General features: G+C 34.7%; 1 protein-coding gene across 1 annotated transcript in view; it reads right to left on the reverse strand.

The window, feature by feature from the left end:
- Positions 1-1,750: 1,750 nt before the first annotated feature.
- LOC106879992 (G2/mitotic-specific cyclin-B) overlaps positions 1,751-12,211 on the reverse strand; it is a 12,231-nt gene continuing 1,770 nt past the window's right edge. Inside the window, exons 2-8 of the mRNA XM_014929771.2 lie at positions 11,875-12,078; positions 9,794-9,982; positions 8,490-8,648; positions 6,758-6,994; positions 5,270-5,410; positions 3,665-3,769; positions 1,751-2,568 (exon numbers count right to left, since the gene is read on the reverse strand). Of these exons, the coding sequence (XP_014785257.1) occupies positions 2,473-2,568; positions 3,665-3,769; positions 5,270-5,410; positions 6,758-6,994; positions 8,490-8,648; positions 9,794-9,982; positions 11,875-12,078 (1,131 nt within the window). The 3' untranslated portion in view covers positions 1,751-2,472. The remainder of the gene's footprint in view (positions 2,569-3,664; positions 3,770-5,269; positions 5,411-6,757; positions 6,995-8,489; positions 8,649-9,793; positions 9,983-11,874; positions 12,079-12,211) is intronic.

Here is a 12,211-nt window from a genome sequence, read left to right on the forward strand (position 1 = left end):
TGTTGAAGACTTGGAGGGAATCCTGTTATCAAACAGTAGTCAAGTAAAACTGCATAATTTTTTTAAATATCTAGATCTTAAACTTTTTAGACCAATGAATTATTTACTAACAGTTTATAAAGCTATGAGATGTCAACAGGAGGTGACTAGCAAGACTGAAGCAACTAATAGGGAACAGTTCCACTAACTACAACAATTGGTCTTATTGGATTATAAAATGTGTCTAGATATATGAACTAATCAACATTAAAAGCTTGTTAAAAGTCATTAATGCTCTTAAAAACTAAACTGTGCAGATTATAAGATTCAAATTTAATTTTCTCTTGTATAAAAAAAAGGCTTTAAAACATTGCTTGATTACTTTGTTGGAATTCTTTTTCAGAAATGTAAATTGAAGATTGTCTCAAATATTTGTCAACAGAGGGAAAATAACACTAGTTTCTTAAAGATTACAACGAAAAAGGAGAGTCCAGTTAAGAAATAAACTGCACTCACAAACTCTAGCTATATACTAGGAGCCAGCAGTCTACACAAATTTTTCATTCCAGAAGAAAAAAAGAAAAAGAGAAACAGATTATTTTCAATGATGCAAAAGTTAGGTCTTTCTTAGAACAGGAGCTGTTATAATTAGTCTTTAGGCAACTAAGCTGTACATATCTTCTCTATATTACACTGTCAAAACTTGAGTAAACATAAGCAGACTGGAGCAACCTGGACAAGAAAACTTCAGTTTGTCAGTGTTAGAAGGCTCCTTAATTATTGAAAAAAAAAATCAAGAAATTGGTCATTTCAACCAATCTACTTTAGATGTAATTCATAAATGGATTTTAAAAATACCAGGTTATATACATATGTACAAATTTTTAATTTTTAAGTTAGAATATATTTAAAAACATTGCAACTTATGCAATCTTAATATAAATGTAGATCTGAAAGATTTTATAACAATTCTAGAATTAAGTTCATGACAAAAATTGCAGGTTACCTTATGAGTAACACTTATCCTGAAAGACAAACCAGAATGACCTTTATAACTTGAAACAGAGAGACAAAAACTGTCGCAATGTGTAACAGATGGTTGTAGTGTGTAAGAAGTAAAATTTATTCAGAATTAACTCAATACATTTGGAAACAATTTACTGCTGGGCCTAACAAAAATACTAACAGAAAGTGGCCTCAAAACCTCAGCTGTGTTTTAAGGTTTTCTCATGCTTACATTACTTAAGTGATAGCAAAATTGCCAAAGAGGTAGGTTGATGTCATTAGCTATATTCTCACAACTCGCACAAAACACAGCCAATATTGTTTAGAAAACATTGTGCGACACAAAAGAACATTTTAATAACCAAACCAACCATTTTACATTTAACTAAACCTAAAGTTTTCTAACAATCTATATTAAAATCAGAAATTGTAACAAAATACTTCTGTATTAAAAAATTTTAAAACTGAATTGGTCATTTAAAATCAGAAAAAGGATAACCATGAGAAAACTAAGGAAATAATTGCCATGAAACAAACTTATGTCTCATTGCAGATATAACAAACACACCGGATACTGATCTTAAGTGTTTGTCACATCTGTAACGGTTATAAAATACTATCACAAAAATTACCAGAAATTTGTCCAAAACTGAATGGAAAGAAATGAACAATTAGCAATAATACCAAGTACAGTATCAGTAATAGGAAGTATTTATCATCCTTTTCAAATACCAAATGTACTCAAAGAATAAAACATGAATTAGAATTAAATGTTTATAGTTCATGTTGGTTTAATCAACAATGTGTTTAGTTCATTACAAAATTACATTTGTGTACTTAGCACAGTAGATAAAATCATTTAAGCATTGTGACATATATACAGTTTATTATATTTACACTGAAATTAAATTAGCAGCAGGTAGTGCACTCAATCTTACAATTGCTGTTACAGCTGTTCACATTCGTTCACTCGCTATACACATCTAAGCTGCAGTAAATTCAATGCTTTCTAGTAACTTAAGCTATTTAAGTCCACCATCAATTTAAAGCTAGATTATACATATATATATATATATATATTAAAAAAGTAAAAGGGAGCAACAGACGAAAACTCTTCAAAAGTTCCCTGAAAATCCCTGCAGCCATACAATTTTTCCAGAGAATTAAAACATTTAGTTGTGGCGTCAATTTTCATTTTAACAAAAATTCCACCAAAACATCACTTATCTCACATAGGGAGAGAAACAACCTCAAATACTTCTTAAACATAGGCAAAAACTACACACCTGCACAGGTACCTCAATATCATCACATTCACAACGCAGGGCTAGGGACACCTGCTAACCTATTTGCACTTATGAGGATTACATTATAAAGACTCCTCAAATGGAAATAGATTTTTTTCTTTCATAATGTATAAAAATGTAAATCGGTATTGACTATAAATTCAGTCAAAAATGTCATGTTTAAGAGTCAAAAACAGTGACGTCAATTTTCAGCAACTTTTCTGATGGCATCACCTTTTAATTCTGGAATGGTACTGATCTTAAAGAATTTGGAGCCTTGGAATTTTGTCCGGATAGCCTAGAAAAAGAAAAATGATTTTAGAAATTGATATACTTCAAATTTTGTCACATAATTACTCATTAACCCTGTCTTCAGTAATTTATCCAACAAAAAATATTTTCTCAAATTATGAAAATGTACCACCAATGGTGCACAGGGCAGTTGTATGAAGTCTACTATAATGAACCACCGGTGGTACAGGTGACAGTTAACGTGCTAATATCCATTTTGTCTTTCATGCTAGCATGGGTTTAGACAGGGGAGTTAAGGTAGAACCATAACCCTTTAGCATTTAAATTTGCCTTATCCACCCCTAATATTCTACCAGTTTCACGTTCAAACCGGCCCCATATCTACCCAACATTCATCAATTAGCATCTGCTTCGACGCGGTTTCTATGACTGGATGTCCTTCACCAACTACTCCAAGAGTGTAATGGGTGCTTTTTATGAACCCATCATCGGCCACAACTATGATTTCACTTGGCTTGACTAGTCTTCTCAAACACTGCATATTGCCAAAAGTCTCATTCACTTATCACATCCATGAGGCCCAATGTTAGATCATGCTTCACCACCTTGTCCCATATCTTCCTCTTCCACAGGCTTCTCCATAATTAGAGAGTGGCACTTCATCCTCATACATCACATGATCATACTACACCTGATGCCTCTTATGCACAACTTCATTCATGACACTGTCATTGCACTTTCAGTGAAGCATACTAGCTTCATTTCTTTCAAGCCTATGCATGTCCTCAGCAGTCACAGCCCATGTTTCACTGCTGTGTACCATGACTGTTTGCATGCATATATATATACATATATAATCACATCATTGAAATCCGAAAGCCATAAGGTAATATATGATTATTTAGTCAATGTTTCGAATTAGACATTACAATTGACAGTAATCTTGATGCTCTTATTGTTAACCCATACCAATTTTCTGTAAGGAAATTCTTTTATCTCAGTCTTTGAAAGTGTAAAGCAACTGGCTTTGTGAACAGTTGACAAACATGGAATATCAACATCTGCATACATACATAAACACATTGGGCTTCCAGCAGATTCTATCAAGAATAAAAAAGATAAAAACGATTAGCAATTCTTACAGTTAGTTTACTGGTTTCTGCTTTCAAGACTAGTTTTGCAAGTTTGCGTATTATATCAGCAAGGTCAGATTTAGTGTACGTGCTGTAGTAAGCTAGGGTATCGTTCTGGAATAAAAAAATTTTTTAAAAAAAGGATGAAAATAGCAGGGAATATGTAAAATTTGCATGCACCACACATTTTCCAAACATTATGCTTCAAAGACAGTATGCATTTAAGAGAGCTTAGTCAAATACATTTTTTCAATTTTCAGAAACTGATTATTTTCATTTAAGGTGAAAAAAAAAAGACAAAAATCTATTGTAATGCAATTCATATTACTACGAAATGAGGTAATGCAGTAAATTTAAAATAACAGAGCAAACTAGTTTTTTTAACAGGAAAGAAAAAAATAAATAATTTAACTATCAACTCTAAATGCAGGGAGATAATTCGTACCTGCATCTGAGTTCAACTACGCTCAGAACTAAAAGAAAAAAAATAAGACTGGAAACTCATCAGAGATATTAAAAAAATTTTGAATACTATCTGGAATTGGTAATCTGTCAATCTAAAACCAATAGTGAACCATCAAAATTGCCAGCTGATTGAAAATTATGCTTTGTCACGTGAAACATCAAAAGCTGCCTTCAACTGATTGTATGTCATAACTTGAACACTCGATCAAAATTCTCTATAATTTAGTCTTAGCTGCAGTGAGCACTATGGTGATAAAAGCCAAATTTAAATCCTCAATGAAGAGACCTTTGTAACAGCCTAATCCTATGGTGGCAAATCCAATTTGTTCTGGTTAGTGGCTCTAATATCAGTTTAGCCAGATTTTGCCAATACCAATTATATCAAGAATTCAGCTGAGTGCCAAGTCAAACTTTTGGTAAGCCAAGAATACAGCCACATTGAGTTAAAGTAGCTCACAAGCATCCTCCCTATCTCCACAAGTGCAAAACATAAGATACTGCATTCATCTCCTGGATTTTAGAACTAGTCTTTTTTGCGTTTTTAGTGCCACAATGGGACAATCAATATTTAACCTTGTCATAAGACAGAATTTGAGGCAGATGCCCTTTGTAAGTTTTCAGGCTGATTGGAAATAAATGTAAGGTGATGATACTCTCAAAAAGAACACACAAACATGTATCTCGCTAACGATTGGGAAGCAAGCCTCTTAACTGTACAGTTGCCTCTACACCTAAAATCTGTATTCCTCTCCTAGCATTTCGCTGCACTGACTGAGTGAATCAAACTCATCACCTAAATCTGTTACCATTATAAAAAGGGTATTGTATAACAAGCTAGCCATAAAACACTGCAAATTTTAAGCAGAGCAGACAAGTTTAAAAACTATTCAAGACATTCAAGGACTAAATCCCATAAGGCAGCAACCTGAAAGTTCCAAACTCTCAGAACAGAAAATTTAGCAATCATTTTTATTTACTCAAAAAGATTAGCCTGAGAAATCTAACGTGCAAGACAGGTCTAAGCATATTTCAGATTAAATCATTTTTCAATAATTTCTTCTTCATTGTAATGTTTGACCAAATTGACACACTCAAGCAACATTTTAATGAGATGTCAAGACATTGATAAATGTAAGAATGAAATCCTACCCATTCTGTGTTAGAGATGAGATGTAATGAAAGACATAACGCAGCAGCAGCTAAGTGTGAAGGGTGAATGTTCACCATATCGTATTCTACAATTGTCAACTCCATCAAATATTTGGCCAATGTATGAGTGTTTGCATCAACCTGCAATGAAAAGAATATCCAATATTTCATTAAATAAATGGAAGGAAACCCACCAAGGAGAGAGAAAAGAAAAAAAAAGAGGATTTCCCATTTCTAGAGAAAAAAGAAGCAACAGGTGTGAGGTTGTATGTTCATTTGAGACTAGGTAGTCATAAATACAAATATTAAAAAGTTAAGATACATAATTTTCCTCGATGTGAACAAGTTCAACTGCAGCATACTATTTAGCATTTATATTACTCTCTCAAATGTAATGCCATTTACTCACATTATTTTGAATTAATCACACACTATCTTGTAGATTTTCATGTGATTGCTTATTTTAAAAATATTGTAGGATAGGTGTGAGAGGCTGGATCTGGTCAGTTTAAACACAAAACTGGTAGAATATTTGGGCTGGATATGGCCAGTTTGAATGTCAAAGAGTTAAGGAGATTATGCTATAAAACCCACACTAAAGCAGCTATGTATTCACTTGATTTGCTAGAAATAGTAACTAAATCCTCCTCAAAGCACAACCTACTGTCTCAAAAAATAAATAAATAAATAAAAAATAGTAAAAAATTCCAAGATACTCCTGCTGAGATAGGAATGACTTGTGACTAAATACTAACAAAACATTTTATGGAACAAAGAATATTACGATGCAGTGAAATCATTTGGTGAGGTCAATGAAAATTCAACCAATTCTCTCAAATAAAAAATGCACAAAACCCACCCCACTCTTTAACCTTTCTGTTAACATACTTTACATGGCCTTCATTTCAATTTTGAAAATAAAGAATTTACTAAAATAACTCATTAAGCTGGTGTTTGGAACATAACATGAAATTTAATGGAAGATTTTAAAAATTTAGATCACTTTGAAGCAAGCTTCTATGCATATGGAGGAGGACAGCTGAGTAAACTGACTGGACCCTAGTGCAGCTCACCAGTTCTAGTCAAACCATTTAAACCATACCAGCATGGTATGGTTTAAAATAATGATGATTGTATCAAAAGGAGAAGATAGGCAGGTTGGTATCAAGAACAAGATACAAGTTATTCAAGCAATTGTGTGCTAAGTCCACCTTGCAACCAGTCCTAGGTCCTCACACACTGCACAGCATCATGGCAAAGTGTTTGTCACAGCTTTAGGCTGACCAATGCTCAAGTAAAATTTAGGAAAAGTAGTGGTTGAGTAATAAATAGTATCCATTTGGTCCAGGATGCACCGGTTCCTTATAACTTGTGCCATTGGAAGCTAATAAAACAACACAATTGTTTATAAATGCATAAAGTAAAATTATATTTCAAATCTCAACTACAGATAAGCAGAAAGAAGTTCAAAGACAGAAAAGTTTGTACCTGTCCTGCTTTGGAATTTCTTCTCAGAAAATGCAAGCACAATGGCTTGCCAAGTTTAAAGTCTAATGTCTTCAAGATATGCATCTCCATTTGTCGAATATCTGCTCGCGTATATGCATTGTCTGTGATGTAGACAAAATCAGACACTTCTGGAGCGTACATTTCTTCATACTTTGAAGCTATCAGCATTGATGTAACACCAACCAGCTGTAGCTTGCTGCGAGTAACTGGATTAATCTGCAATTAAGAGGAACATGGCTTTATTTTTTTTAAAGAGAAATAATAGAAATTGACTGTAATTATGGCTAAGTAGTAAAGTGTCATTACAACTGGCTTCACACTATAACCAACACTCAAGAAATCAAATTTACTCAGTCTTCCAGTATCTTCTTAGAACTCTTATGTTCTAACAGTTCCATCTCTTTGCAGTCAAGATACATTTTACACACACACAGAAGAATGAGTTTACTCTAGCTGTTTATTTAGATAGCAATAGTCAGACTTAAAATATCTGAAGAAAGCTTAAGAAAAATTCTGAAATGCAACAAACTTCCACTACTTTTGGAACAGTATTTCATTGTGGGTCTCATCTGATTTTAGAGCTTGCAACTGGTGCGAGTTCAAATATTTTCTGGCCCTGAATGAGGAAATCCAATCTCTGAGATGTAGCTTCAAGAGTAACAATTGTAAACACCCCTTTTAGTCACTTCCTTTCTTTCAGTTACTACCAGTATGGTTTTTCATTGAGCCAGTTCAAAGTTCTGTGTTCATATATTGCATTTCACCCATCTTTACATTCCGATTTTCAAATCCCACCAAGGACAATGCTGCCTTTCATGCTTGCAGGGTTGATAATACCTCACTTTATGAGAACCTGGATTTACAAAGCTTTATTTCATAGCAAATATAAAATCCAAATAGGGAGCTGCTGGAAACTTAAGGCTTGGTTTTGAAAAAAGTCCTTGTGAATTGTTGAGTGCACCCACAAGTGATGGTGTGCAGAAGTAAAAGTGATTCAGAAAACGATTTTATATTCTTTTACTTGTTTCAGTCATTTGACTGCAGCCATGCTGGAGCACCGCCTTTAGTCGAATCAAATCGACCCCAGGACTTATTCTTTGTAAACCTAGTACTTATTCTATCGTCTCTTTTTGCCGAACCGCTAAGTTACGGGGACCTAAGCACACCAGCATCGGTTGTCAAGCGATGTTGGTGGGGACGAACACAGATACACAACATATACATATATACAACGGGCTTCTTTCAGTTTCCATCTACCAAATCCACTCACAAGGCTTTGGTCAGCCCGAGGCTATAGTAGAAGACACTTGCCCAAGGTGCCACGCAGTGGGTCTGAACCCGGAACCATGTGGTTCGTAAGCAAGCTACTTACCACACAGCCACTCCTACGTCTATATATATATATATTTTTTAATTTTTTCTATTATAAATGATTTTGACAGTCTTGCTTTACATTCTACTGCTGTTTTATAGCCTCTACCCCCGCCCCAAACAAACTAACAATCATTGAGCAACCCACATTTTAATGCAGTTAAAAACTTCTTTCCCTGAATATATGCTGCCGAAATTGGGAGTGCATTTTGTATGCCTGTGTGACTCTGAATGTGGTGATTCAGAAAAGCTACATTGAGACACTCAGTTCGGTAGCCAGAGTTGGGATAGAATCTAGAACAACTAAAGTCATAATTCAGAGAATAAAGATAAAAGTTACCTGCAAAAATCGATCCAATACAGATACTGTTAAGTAAAGTGTTTCTTGTAAAAGTCTAAAGCGGTGATGAACCTGACAGAGCCAATCTATAAGAATGGCCCTCATTTTACCAGTTATTTCCTGACCTTGAAGGTAATTTTTTCTCACTGAATAGGTTTTCTGAAAAAAATTTATAAAATCAAATATTAGCAGAAAATCTGAATATACCAATGAATAAGAGAATCTATTTTAGCCAGAGAAAATGCTAAAATGAAAGGATTAGGTATGGCCCTATTTCAACCATCACAATGGTTACTATCGCCTCCCCCAGCTAAATATAGTTTTCCAGTTATCATTTACATAATCGTTATGGTACCTTCTGCACCCCAGTTAAAAATGGATGCATTTGAAGCCAGTTAAAATATTAATGGCTACAACTGGAAGCAATTAGCCCTTACTATTTGTGAAAAGGGTACCCCACTCGCATCAAGGAGAATGGCAAACGCATAAAATTGGTAGAGAAGTGAGCATAACCAACTCACTTTCCACCTCAAAACGATCTCATTTTTCACCTCAAAACGATCAGTGTGGTTTTATATTGAAAGCTCATAGAAAGAATGCAAGTCAGACAAGTAAATCTGAAGAGACATCTGTAGTGTAGAAGCAAACGTTCAAATTGATACTACTCTTAGGCAATCACCATTTCAATGCCTACATTTTCATATTTGCATAGGTTAGACAAGTGTACTTTGTGGCCAGATGACTGTCACCAATGCTGAACTGGTTTTCAAGTGAGGTTATTAATTTTGTAGCCCATAGAACAAACAGTCCTGATTTATGCAGAGGACTAGAAACAAGCAACATGTGAAGATGCTTGTCAAGTGAACTGCAAGCAAATGATACAGGCAGCAAGGCTGTTTACAACCATGTAAGAATTAGTCCAAAGTAAGACCAAAGAAAACATGATTATACATTCATGTGATTTTCTGGAAATATTTAGCACAAGCCGTATACTGCCTAGGCTCAGCTCAAGTTATCAAAAACATCAGTTTACATAATGGAGAGCACTACAAACAATGGTAAGGATCATTTTACAGCTTGGCAAAGCCGACCGTATCATATACATTTATAAGAGCAAAACTTTTATTTTGTTTTGCCAGTCAAACAAACTGATTTATGACTTATCAGTAGTTCAGTATCAAAAATGTTTAGTGATATAAATTTAGACATAACTGAAGCCATTACCAGACAAATCTGCGGAGATAAACCTTCAGCAGAAGGTTAAAATGAATAAGACACAATGAAGAGAATAGATAAACACATACCTCAAGTTCACGCAAGTAAGTGTAAATGTCATTAACATATTCTGAAACGAGTTGTGGATTTTCATGATCGTCAGCATCAATGTCAATAACATTAGCCATAACAATTCGAGGCTCAGATTCACACACTTCCATTGGACTTGATTGTGATTTCGATTCATTTTCAGTATTTGGAGGAGGCTGAATTAGTTCCTGTAAAGAGATGGAAAAATGTCAAATGTATCACAAAATATTTTTTGACAATGATCAGTGTGGCTAGCCTAACATGCCAAAGCTTCAACACACCAGATTGCATCCAAGCTGGCTTCAGGTTTTAGGGGCTAGCAGTAATCTCAAGCAGGGATTACTGTATTGCAAGCATTTCGATAAAGCCTTAAGAATCCTGCAATTTGTTCAATCTTTACTATGTTGGGAAGCTTGCAAAGATAACAGGTACAACCCTTCTTCCTCAAGCAAATAATTTACAGGAATGTCAATTTTAAAACTTTTAAACACAAAAGGCATGGCCCATAAATTTTAATTTGCAGTTAGAAACATGTGCCTGCTTTCAAAGAAAAAGTGGTCCATATTAGCTTTTGTACTCCAGTTAACAATTACACTAAAGTTTTGGAAAACATCTTGCAGCTCCCTTAACCCTTTTGATACCACCCAGCCTGAAGCCATCTCTGGCTCTTTGATTTAAAATCTTCCACCAACACGTCAAGTTAATTTAGGTTTCAAACAACAGTTTAATAATCCTTTCTATTATAGGCACAAGGCCTGAAATTTTTGGGGAGGGTTTAAGCCAATTACATTGACTCCAGTAGTCAACTGGTAATTTATTGATCTTGAAAGGATGAAAGGCAAAGTCAACACCGGTGGAATTTGAACTCAGAACACGAAGATGGATGAAATGCCACTAAGCATTTTGCTTGGAGTGCCGAGTAAATTTTACATGGTTTCAAATAATTTTAAAAACTAAGTTGGTATGCTTCAACAGAAATATGGTAATGAAATGGTTAAACAAGATATTACTAATTTATTTTAGTAATAAATTTCAACACAAGGCCTCAGAATGCAAAAGAGTGGTATAGTTGACTGGTACATACGTTCTGCTCAGAATGACAGAAAGCAAAGTTAATGGTAGTAGGGTCTCTGTTCTGAGAAAGCTAAACACTTGAAAGAACTAACAAGTACAGACTTGCTGGTTTTAATGGAACACTTTTAGTCCCCCTCCATGTCAAATGGGTTTCTATAGAGATAACGGCTGACCTTGTAGTCAAGGCTTACACACAATTTAGGTGAAGGATTTCATGAACAACATAATTAACTTCTAATTCTGAATACCTTTTGAGGGTATTTCAGATGTGACCACTAGTCATTTTATCAGAGGCAGGATCCAAAGCAGTCAAAAACAAATTGCTGTCTGCAGGACTTTCTGAATGGCATGCCAACAAAAAAAAAAATCACTTTGAAATTTTGAGTATTTGTAGTCCATCTTATGCAGCCTGCTTCTTGAAAAAGGTTTCCCCACACCAGATCTAAAGTGTTCTTCCCTTATTTAAGGCAAGGTGTAATTTGGGAAATATTTCACCATTTAGGGTCCGTTTTCATTGCTGGCATGGGTTAGATAGTTTAACTGGGACTTGTAAGCCAGAGAGCTGTACCAGGCGCCAGTCTGATTTGACTTGATTTCTACAGTTGGTTGCCCTTCCTAACACCAACCACTCCAGGAGTGTAGTGGGTTGGTTATTTCTAGCAGGTCAAACTACCACATCAATACTTTGTTTATAATGGACTAGTGGTTCTATGACTTCAAAATGTTTGAACAACTACAAATTTTGATTTGTCTATAATTAGAAATTTAAAAAACAAGCATTCTGAACTTCTCTTGTGCTATTTCAACTATATTCACAAGTATTTTTGGGCAAAAATTTTCTGAATGTCCCCAATAAATGTTCCTGCATTCAAGTTCAACCCATTTTCATTAAATAAGACAATACTTAATATCCATCACTATCCATCCATAAAATACCAATCTTTTGTTTAGTAACTAAAAAGTTGAAGTGATTTACTTAAATTTCATACAAAAACTCAACTCTCACCTGTTTTACTACTGTCGTTTTCGGTACGGCTGTTCTCTGTCGAAGGGATCCTTTCTTAGTTATTTCTTTTCGTTTAATATTCTCAAGGGTTATACATGAAACCTTGTTACCAATTTCGTTGAGGGCAGATCTAGACACTGGGTATGCATCTATATTTGATTTCGAGATGGCAGGGTTTTCACGATTCAAGGCTCGTATGCGCATCTGCGAAGAGAAAATAAATATATTTAAAAATGTAAAACTTCGTATCGAATTCAGTATAAGAAACTCAGACGGAATTCATCCACTAAAGTTGGATTTTCTCAGTTTTGATAGGGGGGGGGGTCTTTCAAATTTT

This window comes from Octopus bimaculoides, chromosome 17 (genome assembly GCF_001194135.2).
Source record: "Octopus bimaculoides isolate UCB-OBI-ISO-001 chromosome 17, ASM119413v2, whole genome shotgun sequence".
NCBI classification, from domain to species: Eukaryota; Metazoa; Mollusca; class Cephalopoda; order Octopoda; family Octopodidae; genus Octopus; species Octopus bimaculoides.